The sequence below is a fragment of the Hordeum vulgare genome, chromosome 1H, assembly GCF_904849725.1.
Source record: "Hordeum vulgare subsp. vulgare chromosome 1H, MorexV3_pseudomolecules_assembly, whole genome shotgun sequence".
Classification (NCBI taxonomy): Eukaryota; Viridiplantae; Streptophyta; class Magnoliopsida; order Poales; family Poaceae; genus Hordeum; species Hordeum vulgare.
In genome coordinates, this window is record NC_058518.1 from 348,775,114 (window position 1) to 348,800,839 (window position 25,726).

The window sequence follows — 25,726 nt, forward strand, 5'->3', positions numbered from 1 at the left end:
AACACCTACCTATGTCAGACATAACCCCACCGTGTCCTCGATCGGAGAAGGAACTCATGAAAGAGACAATCACGGTTACGCACACGGTTGGCAAGTTTTAATTAAGTTAGCTTCAAGTTATCTACAACCAGTGTTAGACAAAGTTTCCACGTTTCCACATAACCGCGGGTACGGCTTTCCGAAAGATTTAACCCTGTAGGGGTGCTGCAACTAATCCATCACAAATTACCACAAGCTGCATAGAAATCCTCAATCACGAAACTCGGGATCTCGTCGGACTCCTCAGTGGAAAACCTCAACTCTGAGATTACCCAAAGCATCACCGGAATTCCGATGCACAAGACATTCGTCAAAGGTAAAACTAATCCAGCAAGGCCACCCGACGTGTCGACGATCCCGATAGGAGCCGCGTATCTCGTTCTCAGGACACGACGGATGAGCGATGGTTACCATGCGAGACACCGAGTTGCCCCGGATAGCATTAGTAAGCTGCTCTATTTTGGACCAGCACCATCAGCACTCGCCCTCCTTGTATTATGTAAAATTACTCCTTGGGTTCATGACGCCCTAAGCTTTTAGTATTTACAAAATTATTATGTTGGGCAAATGTAGTACCAATGTTGGGCCTTGCCAGATCAGCTTTAATCTAAAACAAATTATCAAGGGGGTCACCATAGCAACCCCGATCGTGTTAGGAGCGCTCAATTATGGAACATAACACCGGTAGCCGAAAACTAAGGGGGCAAATGTGGAACAAAACACCAGGCTAGAAGGCCAAGCCTTCCACCTTTTACCAAGTATATAGGTGCATTAAATTAAAATAGCATTAATATGGTGATATAACAAGGAACCCATGTTATCACATGGAAGCAACTACACCTGCAACTAGCAACGCTAACACATGGTTAAGCAAGCAGTATAATAGCCAATCGGTGGTTTGCTAGGTTGTGAACAGGTTGAATGTTTTCATGGCAATGTTGAGAGGCTGATATTTAACATGTGGTAGGAAATGAGACATAATCGATAGCATCGAAATAACTAGCATGGCTATGATAGTAATGGTATCTGGGGAAATGGTCATCTTGCCTGAGATCCCCCTTGGAAGAAGAATGACTCCGTGAAGTAGACGAACCGATGTAGTCGAACGGGAACTCACAATTCGACACGCTTGCAGAACTCTATCAAGAAGAAGCAAACCGGAAACAAGCATCAACACACGATATTCACCACATGATGCACAACACATATGATGCATGAACGGTTGAATACATGCAAGTCACGGCATGTCAAATAAACAACAACCAAATACTACACATTAAGTGAAGTTCAATATGCAACGAGTTGCATATTGACGAAACTCGACATACGAGTTATTTAATTCTACCCCGATTAGGTACATGGCAGTATTAAATGTTGTTAAACATGGCAAGAGGTGAAGCATAATCAATCTACCTATCTAGGCATTTTAAATGAGGTCGGAAATGACATATTGCACCTCCGAAACAACCTGACATGTTAATTTACAATTCTGTCCAGATCTGAACTAACATGTTGAAATGGTTGTTGAACAGCAAAACAAATAGGTTCACGTGATTCTACGCGTCGTTACAAGCAATTTACACATAGAGAACATCTCCAATGGAGCTACGGATCAAAAGATACGGACACCGCAAGATATGATGGCATGAATGCAAAATGTGTGCAACGATGGTCACGAGCACTTAAAAACATAGAACCAGCAATATAAAATGAAACTACATGAGATTCTAAGCAAGTTTCATATAGGACACGATCCAAATGGAGCAACGGTTCAACAACTACGAGCTAAACAAGAAATCACTACAATCTGCCAAAATCAGCCACATAGCATTTTCTACACCCCACAACTACGAGCTACATAAATCCAATAGGCTCAAAGAAAGCATGAGGCGGTAGAGGGCAAGAAGCACTACAACATACAACTAATAAATGATACGTCTCAAACGTATCTATAATTTTTGATGGTTTCATGATGTTATCTTGTCATCTTTGGATGTTTTATGTACCTTTTATATCTTTTTTGGGACTAACTTATTAATTCAGTGCCAAGTACTAGTTCCTGTTTTTTCTGTGTTTTTGGCTCTTTTTAGATCTGATTTTGGAACGGAGTCCAAACGGAATAAAATCCCCGAAATAATTTTTTCCCGAACGGAAGAAGATCAGGGGGCTGGAGGGCCAAGGCAGGAGAGTTATAGGGGGCCCAGAAGCCCTATAGCCGCCACTAGGGGGGGCGGCGGCTAGCAGGCTTGTGGCCTCCCTAGCGCCCCCTGACCTAGCTCCTTCGCCTATATATTCCATAAAATACAAAAAAAATGAGGGAATTCACGAAAACACTTTTCCGCCGCCGCAAGCTTCCGTTTCCGCGAGATCTCATCTGGAGACCCTTCCCGGTGCCCTGCCGGAGGGGACTCTGGAGTTGGAGGTCTTCTACATCAACATCATCGCCCCTCCAATGACTCGTGAGTAGTTCACTTCAGACCTACGGGTCCGTAGTTAGTAGCTAGATGGCTTCTTCTCTCTCTTGGATCTTCAATACAAAGTTCTCCATGATCTTCATGGAGATCTATTCGATGTAACACTACTGGAATCAGAGAATTTGCCGTCTGCCTGATCTTTGCCGTCCGCTGGCTGATGGCAAAGAAGCTCTTTGCCGTCAGCTACCAAAAAATAGATGGCAAAGATCTGACAGATGGCAAAGAAGTGCTTTGCCATGAGGGGGGGAGATATAGTTTCTGACAGATGATCTCTTGAAAGAGGGGGGAGATATAGTTTCTGACAGATGACATAATTAGCTCCAAAAAGGCATTCTTAGACAATTTAGCCCGAAGAAGGGGACAAGAAGAGAAAAGGAGGAAAATGAAAGGAAGGAAGAGGAAAAATGAGGAGAAGAAGAAGGAGGAGAGGGAGGAGGAGAAGAAGAAGGAGAAGAAGGAGAAGAAGGAGGAGAAGGAGAAGGAGCTCCTCCTACTCCTTCTTCTTCTCCTTCTTCTCCTTCTTTTCTTCTTCTTCTCCTCTTCCTTCTTCTTCTCCTCCTCCTCCTCCTCCTCCTCCTTATTTTACTTCTTATTCTCTATCTCTTCTTCTACGTAGCTTAGACTCATCCAAGAAAGGCTAAATTGGCTAATTATCCTACGAAATGACATAATTAGCTTAGTTAGCTCCAAAATGGCCTATTTAATAAAAAATGACCTATACTTAGCTAATTATCCTCGAAATGACATAATTAGCTCCAAAAAGGCATTCTTAGCCAATTTAGCCCGAAGAAGGGGACAAGAAGAGAAAAAGAGGAAAATGAAAGGAAGGAAGAGGAAAAATGAGGAGAAGAAGAAGGAGGAGAGGGAGGAGGAGAAGAAGAAGGAGAAGAAGGAGAAGAAGGAGGAGAAGGAGAAGGAGCTCCTCCTACTCCTTCTTCTTCTCCTTCTTCTCCTTCTTCTTTTCTTCTTCTTCTCCTCTTCCTTCTTCTTCTTCTCCTCCTCCTCCTCCTCCTCCTTATTTTACTTCTTCTTCTCTATCTCTTCTTCTACGTAGCTTAGACTCATCCAAGAAAGGCTAAATTGGCTAATTATCCTACGAAATGACATAATTAGCTTAGTTAGCTCCAAAATGGCCTATTTAATAAAAAATGACCTATACTTAGCTATTTATCCTCGAAATGACATAATTAGCTCCAAAAAGGCATTCTTAGCCAATTTAGCCCGAAGAAGGGGACAAGAAGAGAAAAAGATGAAAAATGAAAGGAGGGAAGAGGAAAAATGAGGAGAAGAAGGAGGAGAGGGAGGAGGAGAAGAAGAAGGAGAAGAAGGAGGAGAGGGAGGAGGAGCTCCTCCTACTCCTTCTTCTTCCTCCTTCTTCTTCTCTTCCTCCTTCTCCTTCTCCTTCTTCTTTTCTTCTTCTTCTCCTCTTCCTTCTTGTTCTCCTCCTCCTCCTCCTCCTCCTCCTCCTTATTTTACTTCTTCTTCTCTATCTCTTCTTCTACGTAGCTTAGACTCATCCAAGAAAGGCTAAATTGGCCAATTGTCCTACGAAATGACATAATTAGCTTAGTTAGCTCCAAAATGGCCTATTTAATAAAAAATGACCTATACTTAGCTAATTATCCTCGAAATGACATAATTAGCTCCAAAAAGGCATTCTTAGCCAATTTAGCCCGAAGAAGGGGACAAGAAGAGAAAAAGAGGAAAAATGAAAGGAAGGAAGAGGAAAAATGAGGAGAAGAAGGAGGAGAGGGAGGAGGAGAAGAAGAAGGAGAAGAAGGAGGAGAAGGAGAAGGAGCTCCTCCTTCCCCTTCTTCTTCCTCCTTCTTCCTCCTTCTCCTTCTCCTTCTTCTTCTCCTTCTTCTCCTTCTTCTTTTCTTCTTCTTCTCCTCTTCCTTCTTCTTCTGCTCCTCCTCCTCCTCCTCCTCCTTATTTTACTTCTTCTTCTCTATCTCTTCTTCTACGTAGCTTAGACTCATCCAAGAAAGGCTAAATTGGCTAATTATCCTACGAAATGACATAATTAGCTTAGTTAGCTCCAAAATGGCCTATTTAATAAAAAATGACCTATACTTAGCTAATTATCCTCGAAATGACATAATTAGCTCCAAAAAGGCATTCTTAGCCAATTTAGCCCGAAGAAGGGGACAAGAAGAGAAAAAGAGGAAAATGAAAGGAAGGAAGAGGAAAAAGGAGGAGAAGAAGAAGGAGGAGAGGGAGGAGGAGAAGAAGAAGGAGAAGAAGGAGAAGAAGGAGGAGAAGGAGAAGGAGCTCCTCCTACTCCTTCTTCTTCTCCTTCTTCTCCTTCTTCTTTTCTTCTTCTTCTCCTCTTCCTTCTTCTCCTCCTCCTCCTCCTCCTCCTCCTTATTTTACTTCTTCTTCTCTATCTCTTCTTCTACGTAGCTTAGACTCATCCAAGAAAGGCTAAATTGTCTAATTATCCTACGAAATGACATAATTAGCTTAGTTAGCTCCAAAATGGCCTATTTAATAAAAAATGACCTATACTTAGCTAATTATCCTCGAAATGACATAATTAGCTCCAAAAAGGCATTCTTAGCCAATTTAGCACGAAGAAGGGGACAAGAAGAAAAAAAGAGGAAAATGAAAGGAAGGAAGAGGAAAAAGGAGAAGAAGAAGGAGGAGAGGGAGGAGGAGAAGAAGAAGGGGACAAAAGGATAAGAAGAAGAAGGAGAAGAAGGAGAAGAAGAAGGAGAAGAAGGAGAAGAAGAAGGAGCTCCCGCTACTTCTCCTTCTTCTTCTCCTTCTTCTCCTTCTTCTTCTCCTTCTTCTCCTTCTTCTTCTCCTCTTTCTTCTCCTTCTCCTCCTCCTCCTCCTCCTCCTTTTTCTTCTTCTTCTCCTCTTCCTTCTCCTTCTCCTCCTCCTTCTTTTACTTCTTCTTCTCTTTCTCTTCTCCTATAGTTAGCTAGGGTTCCACCTAAATGACATAATTAGCTTAGTTAGCTCCTAAATGGTCTATACTTAGCTAATTTCTCTCCGAAATAACATATATATACACTACTTCATCTAGTATTATTTTTCTAACTTTCTTATTTGTCATTTTGCAGATTACCTTCACTTCACGGGAAGCTTGGTTGATGGAATGCTTGAAGATGATTTCTTGTACCATGGGTTGTATTGAAACTATTGTAGTATATGAATATATGAAACTTTGTATGCACGTGGATGAAACTGGTGTAATATATGGTTTGGTACGGATGTAACTTCCATAATATGTATGCACTATGGATGAGAGTTATTTTAATATGGTTATGAGTACGGAAAGAAATTTATTTATGTCAAATATATATATATATATCCTGATTATTGTTAAAAATGCTGGATATAACAAAAAACAAATGAAAAAGGGGCTGGTTCCCCTCTTTGCCGTCTGCCCCCACATGGCAAAGGGGGGGGAGGCAGACGGCAAAGAGAGAATCTCCCCCCTCTCTCCCCTCTTTGCCGTCTGCCCCCACATGGCAAAGGGGGGGAGGCAGACGGCAAAGAGGGAATCTGCCCCCTCTCTCTCCCCTCTTTGCCGTCTGCCCCCACATGGCAAAGGGGGGAGGCAGACGGCAAAGAGAGAATCTCCCCCCCTCTCTCCCCTCTTGGCCGTCTGCCCCCACATGGCAAAGGGGGGAGGCAGACGGCAAAGAGAGAATCTGCCCCCTCTCTCTCCCCTCTTTGCCGTCTGCCCCCACATGGAAAAGGGGGGAGGCAGACGGCAAAGAGAGGAGGCCTGCCGTTAACACTTAACGGGGACGTTGCAATATATGCCGTCCCACTTATTTTGCTGTCTGCCCCCTCATGGAAAAGATTCTTTGCCGTCCGCTTTGTTAAAGCAGACGGCAAAGAGCCTCTTCACCGGATTTTTTTTACCGTCTACTTTGCCATGAGGGGGCGGACGGCAAAGCCTTTGCCGTCCGTGGTGGCCCCCTTTGCCGTCCGCCTTGGCAGACGGCAAATTTCTGAATTTCAGTAGTGGGTTCTTTATTAAAAGGAAACCTTAATATCCCGTAGTTTCCTTTTGGACCCCGCTGCCACGGGAGGGATGGACAATAGATGTCATGCAAGTTCTTTTCCCTAAAAACGTATGACGACACACGGAATGCATGCCTACATCACATTGACGAACGGGAGCTAGCCACATATCTCTCCGTGTTATAGTTGTTGCATGATGAATATCATCCAAACAAATCACCGACCCATTGCCTACAAGTTTGTCCTACTGTTGCTACTTGTCTTGCTCTGCTGCTGCTGCTACTACTGTTCCTACTGCTATTACTTGTCTTGCTCTGCTATTACTACTACTGTTGCTACTGTTGTTCCTTGCCACTGTTGTTGCTCGTTACACTGTCGTTACTCGTTACTTTGCTGTTACTACTGTGCTTGCAGATACTAATCTTTCAGGTGTGGTTGAATCTGACAAATTCAGCTGCTAATACTCGAGAGTATTCTCTCACCTCCTATAGGCGATCAACAAATTTGGGTCGAATACTCTACCCTCGAAAACTGCTGTGAACCCACGCGCTGGTGGGCCGTCAACAACATTCTTATAGTTTCATTACTGGGGAGTGCTATCAGCATTCTTCTGGTGCCGTTGCAGGGGAAGGTTTGTTGTCATCAGCATTCGTCTAGCTATCGCCAGAGATTGCAATCAGCATTTTTCTGGCGTCGTTGCCGGGGAAGGTTTGTTGTCATCAGCATTCGTCTAGCTATCGCCAGAGATTGCTATCAGTGACTCGCCCATAACAGACGACTCCTGAACAGCCGCCGTATTTTTATTTTTGCTTGGGGCGGCTTCCGTTTTCTTGGCAACAACTTTAGGGTGCCTTCATTTCCAGAACGACGAGTTTGCCTGCAGGGATATTGACAGAGAAAAGAAAATTTTGAACAATGAAGGAGTTTATAAGCAAAGTAAGAGATTTCAAAGGTTGTTACCTCGGGAGTCGGGTTCTGGGTATAGAACAGCTTCAGGCCAATTTTACAACAAGCTTCTTTTGTTTGACCCAACAGCTTATTCACAGCCTTATTGACATCGCTTGAGTCGAGGGTGAGGTTGTTGAAGCATTGTGCATTATTCAAGTCGCTGTCATATTCCGACATTAAGTCGTCGCGATGACTCAGGGGCATATGATCCGCCAACCCACCCAACACCGGGTCAAATCAATTCCGATTAAGCCACTGACTGTCAAAGCTTTGAGTTTGGGCCATACGATGGCGAGTTGGGCACGTTCCTCAGGAGTAAGTGGGCCAGGTAGTTCAAAATCCATTGGAAGGCGGTCTTCTGTGAAACCTGGCAGAGGATTTTCGTTGGCCGGGGTTGTGTTCTTGCAATAAAACCAAGTCTTACCCCAACCTTTAGGGTGACTAGGTAAGGTAGCAGCCGGAAAACGACATTCCCATCATCTCTGGATTGTTGCACCGCCAAGTTCTAAGAAGGGTCCTTTGGCAAATTCAGTTTGGCGGTTCAGATAAAAGAATTCCCTGGGTAGAAGGACAGTGTGCTCCATTCCCATGTACATATCACAGAATACTTGGAATTGGCCTAGGTTAGTTATGGAGTTAGGACCCATGTCTTGAGTATTCAAATCATCGTCGTCCCATGATCCGTCCCACGATTCGTTCCGATCTAGCATTGAACGGACGGCACCTCCGCATTCAGCACACGTACAGCTCGATGACGATCTCGGCCTTCTTGATCCAGAAAGAGAGATGGAGAAGTAGATGAGTTCTCCGGCAGCGTGATTGCGCGCCGGTGTTGGTGATGATCTATTCCTGCAAGGCTTCGCCCGAGCTCCGGAGAAATCTAATCTAGAGGAAGAACTACGTGGTGTAGGTTTGAGTTGCACGTGGCAAAGTTGTGTCTCAAACAGTCCTAAACCTCACATATATATAGGAGAAGTAAAGGGGTGGGGCAATCCCTTAGTGCGCCGGCCAAAGAGGCCCTCCTTGGGTCGGCCGAAGTGGGAAGGGAAGAGTCCTTCTCCAATCCCACTTGGATTAGGACTCCTTCCTTATTTTCCCACCTCTTTTGTATTTTCCACTTTTTCCTCATGCGCTTTCCTTGGATGACTTTTTCAGACCATTATACCTTATTGTAAATCCAATAAACCCATGTGGACCCCTTGGGGCGTGGTGGGCCGCCCAGTGGGCCCCGAGAACCCATTCGTCACTCCCGGTACACTGCTGGCAATGCCCGAAAACCTTCCGGAATCCAAACACCAACTTCCTATATATCAATCTTCATTTCCGGACCATTCTAGAAACCCTCGCGATGTCCGTGATCTCATCAGGGACTCCAAACAACCTTTGGTCACCAACACATATAACTCAACTATACTAAAACATCATCGAACCTTAAGTGTGCACATCGTGCGGGTTCGAGAACTATGTAGACATGACCCGAGACACTCCTCGGTCAATATCCAGCAGCGGGACCTGGATGCCCATATTGGATCCTACATATTTTATGAAGATCTTATCGATGGAACCTCTGTGCCAAGGATTCATATAATCCCGTATATAATCCCTTTGTCCTTCGGTATGTTACTTGCCCGAGATTTGATCGTAGGTATCCCTATACCTATTTCAATCTTGTTACCGGCAAGTCTCTTTACTCGTTCCGTAATACAAGATCCCGTGACTCACTCTTGAGTCACATTGCTTGCAAGGCTTATATGTGATGTTGTATTGCCGAGTGGGCCCCGAGATACCTCTCCGTCACACGGAGTGACAAATCTCAGTCCTGATCCATGCTAACTCAACGGACACCTTCGGAGATACCTGTAGAGCACCTTTATAGTCACCCAGTAACGTTGTGACGTTTGATACACACAAGGTATTCCTCCGGTGTCAGTGAGTTACATGATCTCATGGTCATAGGAATGAATACTTGACACGCAGAAAACAATAGCAACAAAATGACACGATCACATGCTACGGTTATAATTTGGGTCTTGTCCATCACATGATTCTCCTAATGATGTGATCCCATTATCAAGTGACAACACTTTTCTATGGCCAGGAAACCTTGACCGTCTTTGATCAACGATCTAGTCAAGTAGAGGCTTACTAGGGACAGTGTTTTGTCTATGTATCCACACATGTATTTGTGTTTCCAATCAATACAATTATAGCATGAATATTAAACGATTATCATGAACAAAGAAATATAATAACTAATTTGTTATTGCCTCTAGGGCATATTTCCAACAGCCTCCCACTTGCACTAGAGTCAATAATCTAGTTCACATCACTATGTGATTTTAACGAATCCAACACCCATACAGTTCTGGGGTTTGATCATGTCTTGCTTGTGAGAGAGGTTTTAGTCAATGGTTTTGAACCTTCCAGATCCGTGTGAGCTTTAAAAATCTTTATGTCATCTTATATATGATGCTACTACGTGTTATTCGGAAATATTCCAAATATCTACTCTACTATACGAATTTGTTTTACTACTCAGAGTTATTCGGATTAGTGGCAAAGCTTGCATCGACGCAACCCTTCACGACGAACTCTTTAACCACCTCCATAATCGAGAAAAAAATCCTTAGTCCACTAGTTACTAAGGATAACTTTGACCGTTGTTTAGGGATTCAATCCTGGATCACTCTTTGTACCCCTTGACAGACTCATGGCAAGGCACACATCAGGTGCGGTACACACCATGGCATACTTTAGCGTCTATGGCTAAGGCATAGGGGACGACCTTCGTTCTTTCTCTTTCTTCTGCCGTGGTCGGGTTTTGAGTCTTACTCAAATTCACACCTTTACAACACAGCCAAGAACTCGTTCTTTGTTGATCTATTTTGAACTCCTTCAAAAACCTGTCAAGGCATGCATTTCATTGGAAGTTCTATTTAGCGTTTTGATCTATCTCTATAGATCTTGATGCTCAATGTTCAAGTAGCTCTATCCAGGTCTTCCTTTGAAAAACTCCTTTCAAGCAACCCTTTATGCTTTACAGAAATTCTACATTACTTCCGATCAACAATATGTCAACTACATATACTTATCACAAATTCTATAGTGCTCCCACTCACTTCTTTGGAAATACAAGTTTTTCATAAACCTTGTATAAGCCAAAAAGCTTTTGATCATCTCATCAAAGCGTATATTCCAACTCCGAGATGCTTGCACCAGTCCATAGGAGGATCGCTGGAGCTTGCATACTTGTTAGTATCCTTAGGATCGACAAAACCTTCTGGTTGTATCACATACAACCTTTCCTCAAGGAAACCATCGAGGAAACAATGTTTTGACATCCTATGTGCAATATTTCATAAATAATGCAGCAACTACTAACCTAATTCCAACAGACTTTTAGCATCACTACGATTGAGAAAGTCTCATCATAGTCAATTCTTTGAACTTGTCGGAAACATCTTTGTGACAAGTCAAGCATTTCTTAATGGTGACTTTTCACCATCATCATATGTCTTCCTTTAAAGATCCATCTTTGCTCAATAGTCTTACGACCATCAAGTAGTTGTTCCAAAGTCTACACTTTGTTCTCATACATGGATTCTTTCTCGGATTTCATGGCCTCCAGCCATTTGCCAGAATCCGGGCCCACCATCGCTTCTCCATAGCTCGTAGGTTCATTGTTGTTTAATAACATGACCTCCAAGATAGGGTTACCGTACCACTCTGTAGTAGTACGCGACCTTGTCGACCTACGAGGTGTGTAGTAATTTGATCCAAAGCTTAATGATCACCATCATCAGCTTCCACTTCAATTGGTGTAGGCGCCACAGGAACAACTTCATGCGCCCTGCTACACACTGGTTGAAGTGACGGTTCAATAACCTCATCAAGTTCCACCACCCTCCCACTCAATTCTTTTGAGAGAAACCTTTCCTCGAGAAAGGACCCGTTTCTAGAAACAAAACACTTTGCTTCCAGATCTGAGATAGGAGATGTACCCAACGGTTTTGGATATGCTATGAAGATGCATTTATCCGCATTGGGTTCGAGCTTATCTGACTGAAACTTTTTCACATAAGCGTCGCAGCCCCAAACTTTCAAGAAACGACAGCTCAGGTTTCTCCAAACCATAGTTCATACTGTGTCATCTCAACGGAAATACGCGGTGCCCTATTTAAAGTGAATGCGGTTGTCTCTAATGCATAATCCATAAACGATAGTGGTAATTCGATAAGAGACATCATAGTATGCACCATATCAAATAGGGCGCGGTTATGACGTTTAGATACACCATCACACCATGGTGTTCTAGGTGGAATGAATTGCAAAACAATTTCCACATTGTCTTAACTGTGTACCAAAACTCACAACTCACATATTCATCTCTATGATCATATAGTAGACAGTTTATCCTCTTGTCACGACGATCTTCACTCTGAAATAGCCTTGAACTTTTCAATATTTCAGACTTGTGATTCATCACGTAAATACTCCTGTATCTTACTCAATTCGTTAGTGAAGTAAGAACATAATGATATCCACTGCGTGCCTCAGCACTCATTGGACTGCACACTTCAAAAATGTATTACTTCCAACAAGTTACTTTCTTGTTCCATGTGGTATGATTTGCATGTCTCAAGTGATTCAAAATCAAGTGAGTCCAAACGATCCATCTGCATGGAGTTTCTTCATGCGTTTATACCAATAGGTATGGTTTGCATGTCTCAAACGTTTCAAAAATGAGTGAGTACAAATATCCATCAACATGGAGCTTCTTCTTGCATTTTATACCAACATGACTCAAGCGGCACTGCCACAAGTAAGTGGTACTATCATTATTACTTTGTATCTTTTGGCACCAATATTATGAACATGTGTAACACTACGATCGAGATTCAATAAACCATTGATGGTAATTATTCAAGCAAATAGAATAAATATTATTCTCTTTAAATGCAATAAACACGATCCAATCATGTTCATGCTCAACGCAAACACCAAATAACAATTATTTAGGTTTAACACCAGTCCCGATGGTAGAGGGAGCATGCGATGTTTTGATCACATCAACCTTGGAAACACTTCCAACACGTATCGTCACCTCGCCTTTATCTAGTCTCCGTTTATTCCGTAGCTTTCATTTTGAGTTACTAATCACTTATGAACCGAACCGGTATCCAATACCCTCGTGCTACTAGGAGTACTAGTAAAGTACACATCAATATCATGTATATCAAATATACTTCTTTCGACTTTGCCAGCCTTCTTATCTACCAAGTATCTAGGGTAGCTCCGCCTCAGTGACTGTCCCCCTCATAACAGAAGCACTTAGTCTCGGGTTTGGGTTCAATCTTGGGTTTCTTTATTAGAGCAGCAACTGGTTTGTCGTTTCATGAAGTATCCCTTCTAGCCCTTGCCCTTCTTGAAACTAGTGGTTTTACTAACCATCAACAATTGATGCTCCTTCTTGATTTCTACTTTCGTAGTGTCAAACATTGTGAACCGCTCAAGGATCATCATTTATATCCTTGATATGTTATAGTTCATCACAAAGCTCTAGCAGCTTGGTGGCAGTGACTTTGGAGAACCATCACTATCTCATCTGGAAGATTAACTCCCACTTGATTCAAGCGATTGTTGTACTCAGACAATCTGAACACATGCTCAACAATTGAGCTTTTCTCCTTTACTTTGTAGACAAAGAATCTTGTCGGAGGTCTCATACCTCTCAACAAGGGCACGAGCATGAAATCTCAATTTCATCTCTTAGAACATCTCTTATGTTCCGTGACATTTCAAAACGTCTTCGGCGCCTTGCTTCTAAGCCATTAAGTATTACGCACTGAACTATGACGTAGTCTTCAAAAACGTGAATGCCAGATGTTCGCAACATCCACAAACGACGCTCGAGGTGCAGCACACCGAGTGGTGCATTAAGGACATAAGCCTTCTGCGCAGCAATGAGGACAATCCTGAGTTTTACGGACTCAGACCGCAAAGTTGCTGCCATCATCTTTCAACTAAATTTTCTCTAGGAACATATAAAAAACAGTAGAGCTATAGGGCAAACTACATCATAATTCGCAAAGACCTTTTGACTATGTTCATGATAATTAGTTCAATTAATCATATTACTTAAGAACTCCCACTCAAAAAATACACCCCTCTAGTCATTTGAGTGGTGCATGATCCAAATCCACTAACTCAAGTCCGATCATCATGTGAGTTGAGTATAGTTTTAGTGGTAAACATCTCTATGCTAATCATATCAACTATACGATTCACACTCGACCTTTCGGTCTCTTGTGTTCTGAGGCCATGTATGCACATGCTAGGCTCGTCAAGTTTAACCCGAGTGTTCCGCATGTGCAACTTTTTTCACCCGTTGATGTGAACGTTGAGTCTATCACACCCGATCATCACGTGGTGTCTCGACACGACGAACTATCGCAAAGGTGCATAGTCGGGGAGAACACAATTTCATCTTGAAATTTTAGTGAGGGATCACCTTATAATGCTACCGTCGTTCTAAGGAAGATAAGGTGCATAAAAGGATTAACATCACATGCAATTCATAAGTGACATGATATGGGCATGATCTTGTGCTTCTTGATCTCCATCACCAAAGCACTGGCATGATCTTCATCGTCACCGGCGCCACACCATGATCTCCATCATCATGTCGCCATCGAGGTTGTCGTGCTATCTATGTTGTTACTACTAAAGCTACAACCTAGCAATATAGTAAACGCATCTGCAAACACAAACGTTAGTTTAAAGACAACCCTATGGCTCCTGCCGGTTGCCGTAGCATCGACGTGCAAGTCGATATTAACTATTACAACATGATCATCTCGTACATCCAATATATGACATCATGTCTTTGGCCATATCACATCACAAGCATACCCTGCAAAAACAAGTTAGACGTCCTCTAATTTGTTGTTGCATGTTTGACGTGGCTGCTATGGGTATCTAGTATGATCGCATCTTACTTACGCAAACACCACAACGGTGATGTGCAAATTGCTATTTAACCTCTCTCTAAGGACCGCCTCGGTCAAATACAATTCAACTAAAGTTGAAGAAAAAGGCACCCGCCAGTCATCTTTATGCAACGAGTTGCATGCTAGTCGACGAAACCAGTCTCTCGTAAGCGTAGGAGTAATGTCGGTCCGGGCCGCTTCAATCCAACAATACCGCAGAATCGAGAAAAGACTAAGGGGGGCAGAAAATCAAACATAAACACCCACAAAAACTTTTGTGTTCTACTCGAGATAACATCTATGCATGAACCTAGCTCATGATGCCACTGTTGGGGAACTTTGCATGGGAAACAAAAAAATTCCTACGCACACGAAGACCTATCATGGTGATGTTCATCTACGAGAGGGAGATTTGATCCACATACCCTTGTAGATTGCTCAGCCGGAAGCGTTAAGAAACGCGGTTGATGTAGTGGTACAGCTTCATGATTCAAATCAACATCGTCCCGCGATGCGTCCCACGATCCGTTCCGATCTAGCGCCGAACGGACGGCACCTCCGCGTTCAGCACACGTATAGCTCGATGACGATCTCGGCCTTCTTGATCCAGCAAGAGAGACGGATAAGTAGATGAGTTCTCTGGCAGTGTGATAGCGCGCCGGTGTTGGTGATGATCAATTCCTGCAGGGCTTCGCCCGAGCTCCGCAGAAATCTAATCTGGAGGAAGAACTACGAGGTGTAGGTTTGAGTTCCACATGGCAAAGTTGTGTCTCAAACAGCCCTAAACCTCAAGTATATATAGGAGGAGTCAAGGGGTGGGGCAAGCCCTTAGGGCGCCGGCCAAAGAGGCCCTCCTTGGGTCAGTCGTAGTGGGAAGGGAAGAGTCCTTTTCCAATCCCACTTGGATTAGGGCTCCTTCCTTATTTTCCCACCTCTTTTGGATTTTTCACATTTTCCTCATGGGCTTTCCTTGGATGACTTTGTCAGCCCATTATACCTTATTGTGCATCCAATAAACCCATGTGGACCCCTTGGGGCATGGTGGGCCCACTAAGTGGGCCCCCGGAACCCATTCGTCACTCCCGGTACACCGTCGACAATGCCCGAAAACCTTCCGGAATCCAAACACCAACTTCCTATATATCAATCTTTGTTTCCGGACCATTCCGGAAACCCTCGTGATGTCCGTGATCTCATACGATACTCCGAACAACCTTCAGTCACCAACACATATAACTCAACTATACTAAAACATCATCGAACCTTAAGTGTGCAGACCCTGCGGGTTCGAGAACTATGTAGACATGACCCGAGAATTCCTCGGTCAATATCCAATAGAGGGATCTAGATGCCCATATTAGATCCTACATATTCTATGAATATCTTATCGGTTGAACCTCTGTGCCAAGGATTCATATAATCTCGTATATCATTCCCTTTGTCCTTCGGTATGTTACTTGCCCGAGATTTGATCGTCGGTATCCCTATACCTATTTCAATCTCGTTACAGGCAAGACTCTTTACTCGTTCCGCAATACAAGATCCCGTGACTCATACTTGAGTCACATTGCTTGCAATGTGACTCATACTTGAGTCACATTGCTTGCAAGGCTTATATGTGATGTTGTATTACCGAGTGGGCCCCGAGATACCTCTCCATCACACGGAGTGACAAATCCCAGTCTTGATCCATGCTAACGCAACGGACACCTTCGGAGATACTTGTAGAGCACCTTTATAGTCACCCAGTAACGTTGTGACATTTGATACACACAAGGTATTCCTCCAATGTTAGTGAGTTACATGATCTCATGGTCATAGGAATGAATACTTGACACGCAGAAAACAATAGAAACAAAATGAGACGACCACATGCTACGTTTATAATTTGGGTCTTGTCCATCACATGATTCACCTAATGATGTTATCCCGTTATCAAGTGACTACACTTGTCTATGGCGAGGAAACCTTGACCATCTTTGATCAATGAGCTAGTCAACTAGAGGCTTACTAGGGACAGTGTTTTGTCTATGTATCCACACATGTATTTGTGTTTCCAATCAATACAATTATAACATGAATAATAAACGATTATCATGAACAAAGAAATATAATAATAACTAATTTATTATTGCCTCCAGGGCATATTTCCAACATTTACCTCCATCGGAGGGGCCGAAGCTGGGTAAACTCATCTCTCATTCCCGATCAACACCTTTGAGTCGCCACATAGCTGTGATGGCCTCATCACTAAGTCCTTTCAGGAGGACATGTGTCGTGACAAAACCACGACACATGTTGTTGTTGCGCAAACCATATCGCGCGGGCGACGTTGAAGACCTGCTCTTCCTTCTCATCCTTCGTGATGGTGATGGTGGCAAGGGCGCCGGGCTTGTGGTGTCTTGGAAGTGTTCCATCTGTGCTCCCTTTATATGGAGTAGCATGATGTCTTTCCACAAGAGAAAGTTTGTCCTCGTGAGCTTCTCTTTTGGAGGAGGTCCGAGATAGGTGGTTGATGATGATGACGTAAACATGGAGGTGGAGGTTTGGGTGGCAAGGGTGCTCACGGCGGTCGAGTGGGTGGAGGAGCTGGAAGGTGTGGTGCCTGTCATGGTTCTCTCTCTCTCTCTCTCTCTCTCTCTCTCTCTCTCTCTCTCTCTCTCTCTCTCTCTCTCTCTCTCTCTCTCTCTCTCTCTCTCTCTCTCTCTCTCTCTCTCTGATAGGCTTCTCTTCTCTCTTTGGATCAGCTAGATCTATTTCTTTTGGGAGTTGCTAGACGTATGAGAGGAAGGGCTCTGATGATCATGTAAGGAAGCGTAGAACCCTTTGGTCTCGGCTGCACGTATATATTGATGTATTTCTGTGGCTTACAAGTTTGGGAGGTCGCTAGGATTCTCCAGAATCGTACACGAAAAAGATAGGAAAATATTACATCGAAGAGGAGGAGTACAACCACAAGAAGCGATGGAAAGTTTAAACAGGACTATAACTCGCATCTATAAGTCTAACACGTCTAACATGGTTAATCTGGTGTCTTTCATGCCAGTTTGCGATGAATAATTTGTCACGCGGATGGATGCTTCGAGATGCTTCCCCGTGACAAACCCTTCTCTCTTTCAATACAAAGGCATGCAATTCTCCCAGTTTTCTTGAAAACATATTTATGTTTCATGTTGGTCGACGCTGGGTCGATCATTCGCAAAATATGTTGCTCAGAAGTTGCTTCGCATCTTGTCTCTGCATTCGTACAATATGTTGTTCATAAGTTTCTCTTCATGTTTTGTCTCTGGTTGGGCTTTACGCCAACGGCGCAACCGTACAATATGTTGTTCGTAAGTTTCTCTTCATTTTTTGTCTCTAGTTGGGCTTCATGCCAATGGCGCAACATTTCATCTAGTTACATAGAACTTGAGAGAGATTTGCACACCTTATCACCTCCTAGAAAATCAAGACCTCCAAAGGGTGAAGGAATTTCCATTGGATCATCAAGACCTCCTTCCCTCATAGTGTTTGGGAAACAATATCTTTCAAGGACTCATCTCTCTTAGAGATTCAAGAATAACTCCACCCTTTTACCTTTTCATTTGTTGTTTGTGGATCTTGATAATTCTCTTACTTTGGATGCTTTGAGATGACATGTGTGATATGAACATTGTTCATTAGTCCTCTTGAGTTCTTTTGTTCTCTAAGATCTTCCCCTTTGCAACTTTTAGTTTTTAAGATTAGGACAACCTAGGTCTTTGCGCTACATCATTTGATACCATGAGCAAGGTTCTTAGAATTTGGAACCTCTTGCCCTCACTTTTGTAGACTAGTTTTACTTTTGTTTTTGCCTAATTCAAAAATCTCCAGAAAGATAGCCTCACCAAATTTTCTTGCAATATGTTTTTTCATGGATTTGTGTTATACTTGTGGATCTAGCCCCTTTGCCTACCCCCCCCCCCCCCCAAAAAAATCCCTCAATTTTTTTCGAGATGCAACTCTCCTCGAAATTGCACAATGCAAACCCTTCACCGGACCCTGCTTATGCAGGACCTACCTATAATGAGCTGCCCTTTATACAACTCTCAAGTGCACAATATCAAATCCATGGAATTCTTTTTTTGTGAAAGAAACTTCCAAGCAATTCATCATTTATCACGGCAATACAGAGAACACCAAAAGTAATAAAAAATATGGTTAGGTTCATGGACCACCTAGCGACGACTACAAGCACTAGCACTGGAGCAAGTCGAAGGTGCAACACTGTCATCACACCTCCCTCGTCGGAGCGAGTCAAACCTTGTTGTAGTAGACAAACATCAAGTCATCGTGTTAAGGCCACACTGGACCAATGCACAAGAAGAAGAACCGTCGCTGATGACAATAACCATAGATCACAAGGATCAAACCTATGGACACACGACCAAAGAGGAACGGATACCGGATCCAAACATATCCATTGAATCCCAGCACCGACCGAATCACATGAGATCCGATGGAGACACACCACCAGATACCCTCTAATGAGCGAATATTGGTCCAAACGGATCCACTCAAAACCAAAAGTGATCGAATCTTGCGAGATCCGACGGAGACCGCTTCCATTTTGGAACTTCGGTATTCTTTTACTCCGCGTCTGCAAGGCTATCGTCACCTTCGAGGGAAAAACTTTTGTTTCACATTTCCGGCACACCATCACACGCCCTCTAACGAAGGTATACTGGATCCAAACATATTCATTGAAGACCAACACCAACAAAATCCGCGAGATCCAACGTGACATAACAGAAGTGGTGGAGCTTGCGGCAGAAACCTGGGCGGGCCAAACAGAAGCAAATAGGTTGTGGCTTGTTGTTTCAAGGCCCAAGAGTAGATGTATATAGTGTATAATATTTCATAAGCAGGACGGACCACGGTCCATTCGGTTTTGTTGTAGCTTCGCCCGTGCATAACACCACACGAGCTCCGATGACGCTAGACACACTATAGAATCCATCTTTGATTTTGACATGTTTCATGTTGACATCTTTGGGTTTTTTCACGAGGAGACAATATCAAAGCTGTTGGCATTCTCTTCCCCTTAAGAAAGGGAATCCACCGGCTCCCTCTTGCCTCATGTGAAGAGCCTGCTCGCCGTTGCAAGTGTACCACTTGCTTTCATCTCCCGATGGAAACCCAACGCCAAGACCAAAGATACGAAAAGGACATCCCAACAAACAAAATATTCGAACGCTTACGTTAGGAACAACGGTAGCTAGGCAGATGTTGTACCATGTAATTAACGCTAGCGGTGCGTTGCCATTGGTAGTTTGGTACTACGTACGTACCATGTACCCCATCCTGCTGAGTTCCGGACTTGTCGCCAGCAAGAGTACCTCTGGCCATTGGACGGCTAGCTCGATCACACGGCGGAGCCCGGCGATCGATCGACGCCCGCGCCTCCGCGGCAACAGCGACGTGCGCGCGGCCGCCGTCGAGTGGAACACAGCATACATAGACGGCGACATCCCGCCAAGAATTAAATAGAGGTATCTACGCGCTACAAAAATCCAAAGCCGCCTGCGTACACCGGCTAAGCAAGTCGACGTACGTACGCGCGCGAGCTGAGCTACCAACCATGCATGCACGCCAGCCCGGCCGCCGTTTACACATCCCCCAAATCCTCAGTTCCATCCGCATCATCATATATCAGGCGTCGTCGCCTCCGTCCCCGACCTCCGGTGCATGATATGATGATCCCTGCACGTGATCATATGATGCCGTCCAGATTGACCGACGTACGGATCGAATCACCCGGCGAGGTCGCGGAGGAGGTGGAACCCGCCCACCCCCAGCCCCCGGTGGTACTGCGACGGGACGTCGGCGCCTGACCCCATGCCCGCCCCGAACTGTCCGTTAGCAGACGGGTGCACGCCCTCGCCAGCCATGAACACGAACTCGGCTGCGCCGGCGCCGCCATGCGCCGCAGACGACGACGACGGGGATGCGGCGGCGAACGCGGCAACGTTCACTCCCCCGTGGTGCTGCTGCTGCTGGTGCTGAAGCCCCAGCGTCAGCGACACGCCGTTGCCGAACCCGGCCGTTGCCGCCTCGTAGGCGTCGAAGTCGAGCTGGTCCATCATGCCGAAGTTGAGGCCCTGAGGGTCGGCACTCTGGCCGATGCTCACGACAGAGGCCAGCGATCCGGCGTCGTGCAGCTGGTGCAGCTGCGCCCGGGTCGGCTTCTGCTCGCCGCGCCCCTCGGAGGCGTAGCTCCCGGCCGCCGCCGGGCTAGGGTTCGCCAGGTCGCCCGCCTGCAGCGCCGGCTGGCCGCCGCCGTCGCCGCCGCTCCCCTCCTCCTTGTCCTTCATCTCCTCCGCGTACATCTCCTCCACCATCGGCTTCCACAGCCTCACCCTCGCGTTGATGAACCAATTCGAGACCTGCATCCATCCATACGTCGCACACACAAATTAATCTTCTCTCCCACGATTACAACAAAGGACGAACACTACCCGCATCGCATCGCACACCACACACACAATTAGATTCCTCCGCTGAACGTTCACCAGCACGTGAAGACACGAACGAACGAACGTACATACGACGACGACGTGTCACCCGACCGACGACGATCGACGAGTACGTTGACGTGTCATGTCGATGGCAAGTTGCACAGCTCGCAACGATGGATGCGTGTACGTGGAAACAATCAATTTAAATTGGTGGCACGAAACCGGCCAGCATTATGTGTATGTTTATATGCATGCGTGGCCAATCGACACAAACAACGCAATGATTACGATGTGATGATCGATCAGTATCCAGCAGTGTGTTGGTAATAATTGGATAGGAACATGTTAACTTTTTTTTTCTTTTGCAAAGGATCCATCGACCGATCATGTGATGATGAACCGATTGTGTGGAGGAGTGAGTGAGTGAGTACGTACTTGGCTCCGCGATAGGCCCGTCTGCCGCGCCAGGATGTGCTTATCCACGTCGCTCGGGTACCTGGATGAGAACATGCCAATTTAAGGTAAGGTAACCTGCCTGCTTCCAAGTCTACATGCATACAGTCAGAGGTTACATGTCTACAACGAACAAACCTAACTTGTCTGTGTAAAATTTGCAAACAAACTCATTAAATTAGTGCCCCCCCCCCCTCCTAAAGTTTGGTTGTCTGTGTTTGCCCCCCCCCCCCCCTCCCATTTAATTTTTGCCATATACCCTCTAAATTTCATGAAAAAATTGCAATGACACCCTTTAAATTAGTGTTTGCCACCACCCACCCACACACACACCCTAAAAAGTTTGGTTGTTCGTGTTAGCCCCCCCCCCCCCCCCCCCCCCGCGCAGCCCCTCCTGAAGTTTGTTTGTCTGTGTTTGCCCCCCCCCCCCCCCCCTTTAAATTTTTGCCATATACCCTCTAAATTTCATAAAAAAATTGCAAGGACACCCTTTAAATTAGTGTTTGCCATCCCCCCCCCCCCCACCCTAAAGTTTGGTTGTTTGTGTTTGCCCCCCCCCCCCCTCACCCCGCCCCTCTTCCTTCATGGATCCTGGCTCCGTCCCTGAGGATAGTGGTGTGTAAGTTTTATTCATATGTGTGATATATATATGGAATATTCCTATAAGACAAGTGTGGTATTTGATGTGGACATTCTAATAACATTGCTAGAGGAAAAAGAGCATCTGTCCGCGTATGAATATACCTAAATATAGTTGGAAGTTATGTGTTTAGGTGAATAATTAGGACAGCAAATTAAAAAATTAGGAGAGTGAACATATAAGCAAAATGGCACATAGATGGGGACATACGAAGGAACCTAAGTTGCATCAGATCAAAAACTTCTTCAGCTTCACAAAATTAAAGGGAAATGATCCTATAAGTTAAATCAAGCCAAAGCAGCTAGTATTTGTTAATCACATATGTAATGCAAGACAAATATGGCACGGGGAGAGCAATGCCACAGAATAAAACACAAGGCCAAACGATTTTAGAATGAGAGGATCACACTCCTCAGCATCAGTTGATGTCCAAACATGTAGATTTAGTTCGTTAACACCTCCTGCAAGCAGATGACGTACCTACTTACGTTATTTTTTTAGTACTTGGGCTTAATTAATTTTTGTTCATTTTGAAAACAAAACAAACTCTAGTTCATTTCGTGCAAACTAATCAATACTACTTCTTTGGATATATGCTACTCACTCGATCTGTCCCATAGTATAACAACATTTTAGAAGTGTCAAAAACGCTGTTAAATTGGAATTAAAATCTTTCTATATAATTTATTTCTAAGCGATCAGCTAAATTCTCCTGTTAAATTCGAATTAAAATCTTTATGAGACAATGTACGTTAATTAATCTGCTTACATGCATACGGTGCTGTGGAAAGAGAAAGACATTTAATCTTGTTAACATGCCACGAAATGGGAGGGTTTTAAGCAAGGATGATCGCTTACGGGTGCAGGAAGTGCTCGAAGAGCCAGGCCCGGAGGACGGAGACGGCGCGCTCCGGCAGGCCGCGCTGCGGGCGCCACGGGTGGCTCTCGAGCATGCCGGACTGGTACGCCTTGTGCTGCCTGAGGCACTGGTCCAGCGCCCGCAGCCTGGGCGTCTCCCCCTTGGTCATCCCGGGCACGGCGGCCCCGGCGTCCTTCTCCCCCAGCGCTCCCCGCACCGCCCGGACCTGCGCGGCCACCCCGTCCCTCACGCTCCGGAAGTGCCTGGAGATCGTCCGCGACGCCATCCTGGTGTACACCGCCGCCGCGCGCTGCCCCGCCACCGCCTCGAAGGACGCCGCCACCGCCCGCATCTGCTCCCGGTACCTCCTGTACCTCCTGTCCACCTGCATGCATGCCATGCCATAGAATCAGTCACAAGCATGGATGGTCACAAGCCACGGTGAAGAAACAGTTGGGAAGAAAGAAATTCTGATCGCTGTTGCTGGCTTCTCTCGTGCAACAGTGTTTGACCCTTGATCTACACGACTAGCTGTAGCTCTTTTTCGTGCCTAGCTAGCTAGGCCTAGAACTCTGACAACGCCAGGCCGCACAGCACCTACCTATGAATTGGACTGTAGATCGAAGTGTGCAGTAACACAAGAAAGGCAACGGAAGCAGTAAATGTGTGAGTGGATAGATGTCCATGCTGAGCCCATGACCCATCCATGAAACGGGCGAAGGTAGGGGGAGAGCGGTGGCCTGCACACAAGTGCAGAGATCGCTTGCGTCGCCATGGTGCAATGGTCTGTGAGACTGCGAGTCCATGCATGCAGAGGGATAGAGAGTCATAGAGAGAGAAAGAGAGGTGGGTGTAGGGGTCGCATGCCCAGTGCAGACGCCTAGTAGCTAGACCTGCAGCGAGCGAGCCAGCGAGCGAGGGGAAGGAATAGAGGTTTCCATAAACGGACGGGGAGGCCCAGGAGGGAATCGCCCCCACTGTGCCAGTCCCAGGAACCCTCTTTGGGCAAGCCATAATGGAACTGCGAGTGCCACCCCACTCGCCTGCAGCCTTTTAGATTTCCAAGAAGCTGGCTTACGTAGCTCCTGACGAACGGAAGGCCTTTTGCTTGACCCGTGATTGATCGACGATATATCGGTCGAGGAATCCGGCGTGAGCGGTGTACCTACGTGCTGGTTAATCAGCGTTGTAATTTAATTAGCTATATGGAGCTATATATGCAAACCTCTTCGATCATGGTGTAGAGCTTGGCCTTGAGCCTCTGCAGCTCGGCGGCGTCCATGCCCTGGATCTGCGCCGACGACGGCGGCCAGGAGGCGGAGGACGAGGAGCCGCCGTGTTCTTCTTGCGCCGTCGGCTTCTTAGGCGCCTTGCTGTCGGCGTCCGCGGGGATGCTGCAGAACTCCTGCAGGAGCTGCTGCGTCGGCAGCAGGAAGCTGGACCCGCGCAGCTGCCAGCCGCTGCCGGCGCCTTGCACCTGCCATGCGGCCGTCTGCTGGTGCTGCTGCAGCCGGGGCTCGCCGCCGCCGAGGTGCTGGTGCAGCATGAAGGACGACGACGACCCGGCGTCCGGCGGCCCGTGGAGCGACAGCGACAAAGGAGCCTGGCCCATCTGCAGCTGCTGCTGGTGGTGGTGGTGCTGCTGCTGGTGCTCGCCGCGGAAGAAGCTGATGGTAGAAGAGCCGTCGACGTCGGCCTTGCTCTGCGCGGACTCCTCGCCGGCCGGCGCCATCCCGAAGCCCCTGGCCCCGAACATGTCCGCCCCGGAGTGATGATGATGATGATGATGGTGGTGGTGCAATCCGGCGCCATACATCTGATGCTCCGCGCGGGCGTCAACCTCCGGCGGCACCACGAGCGTCACGCCGCCCCCGTTGCTCCCCGGCGCCGCGAAGTAGTCCGCGTACCCTACCAGCTGGCTCGGATCGTGCGCCATCTTTCTTTATACTCGACCTCCGCTCCCGCGCGCGCGGCTCCGGTTAATCAATCAATCTATGGACGGGCGGGGCGACGGCACGGGAGAGAAAGCTAGCAGCTCAGAAAACGAAAAGTGGAGCGGTAAAGCAAGACAAGGGCAGGCGAGCACCGAGAGGGAGGGGAAGGAAATAAACAAAGGGACGGAGACGCGCCTTTGCGCAAAAGAGGAGCTCGCTCAGGGCCATATCTTTCTGGGGAGGGGAGGGGAGGAGACGAGACGTGCGACGGGAATGAGATTGGTGGATGGGATTGGTATGGGATCGATGTTTGCAGCAGCAGCAGCAGCAGCAGCAGGAGATGGACTTGATCGTACCGCCCGCCCTTACGACAGTGCCTACGACTACCAGTACCAGCGCCAGGAGTATACCTACGCTGGATTGCTATAGCTGTAGTGCAAGTACACACAGCCACAGGGAGGTGGCACGCACGCGACGGTCATTTCTTTGGGCTGGGAAGGAGAGGGGAAAAGTGTGAGGGAGGTGGTGGGCGTTGGTTTTGGTTGGGCAGGGCAGGGCACACGGCGCCCGGAAATGAAAAACGCGGTGGTTGCGGCGTCGGGCTCCCGGTCGCTCGCCTCTCCCCCGCTGCAACTTGCGGCTGGGCTAGCTGCAAACCTCCGGGGGAGAAGGGGGCGCTGCACGCTGGCCGCTGGCGCCGACGACGTCTGGTCCGGGGGCAGGAGTGGTCCACGTACGGCCAGTCGTCGACGGACCAACTAATCGCCACTGGGAAAACTGGCCTATTGGGCAGGACGCCGGGACCACCGCCGACGTCGCCCTCGCGCATCTCCCGGGTTGCTTGCTAGTCTGGTGGATTTTGTGTGTGCGTGAGAGAGAGATCTCCTGGGCAATGTATTTTACTACTGGAGTATTATTACTCGTCCTCCATTG

The 25,726-nt window shown here is 46.3% G+C and overlaps 1 protein-coding gene across 1 annotated transcript; it reads right to left on the reverse strand.

Moving 5' to 3' along the window:
* Nucleotides 1-19,907: 19,907 nt before the first annotated feature.
* On the reverse strand, nt 19,908-25,344 carry LOC123435601 (homeobox protein BEL1 homolog). The gene is made up of 4 exons (XM_045115582.1): nt 24,085-25,344; nt 22,859-23,244; nt 21,343-21,403; nt 19,908-20,835 (listed from the first exon to the last, which is right to left on the reverse strand). The coding sequence occupies exons 1-4, from the start codon at nt 24,793-24,795 to the stop codon at nt 20,203-20,205; spliced, it is 1,791 nt and encodes a 596-aa protein (XP_044971517.1). The 5' UTR covers nt 24,796-25,344; the 3' UTR covers nt 19,908-20,202.
* Between the last annotated feature and the right edge of the window lie 382 nt (nt 25,345-25,726).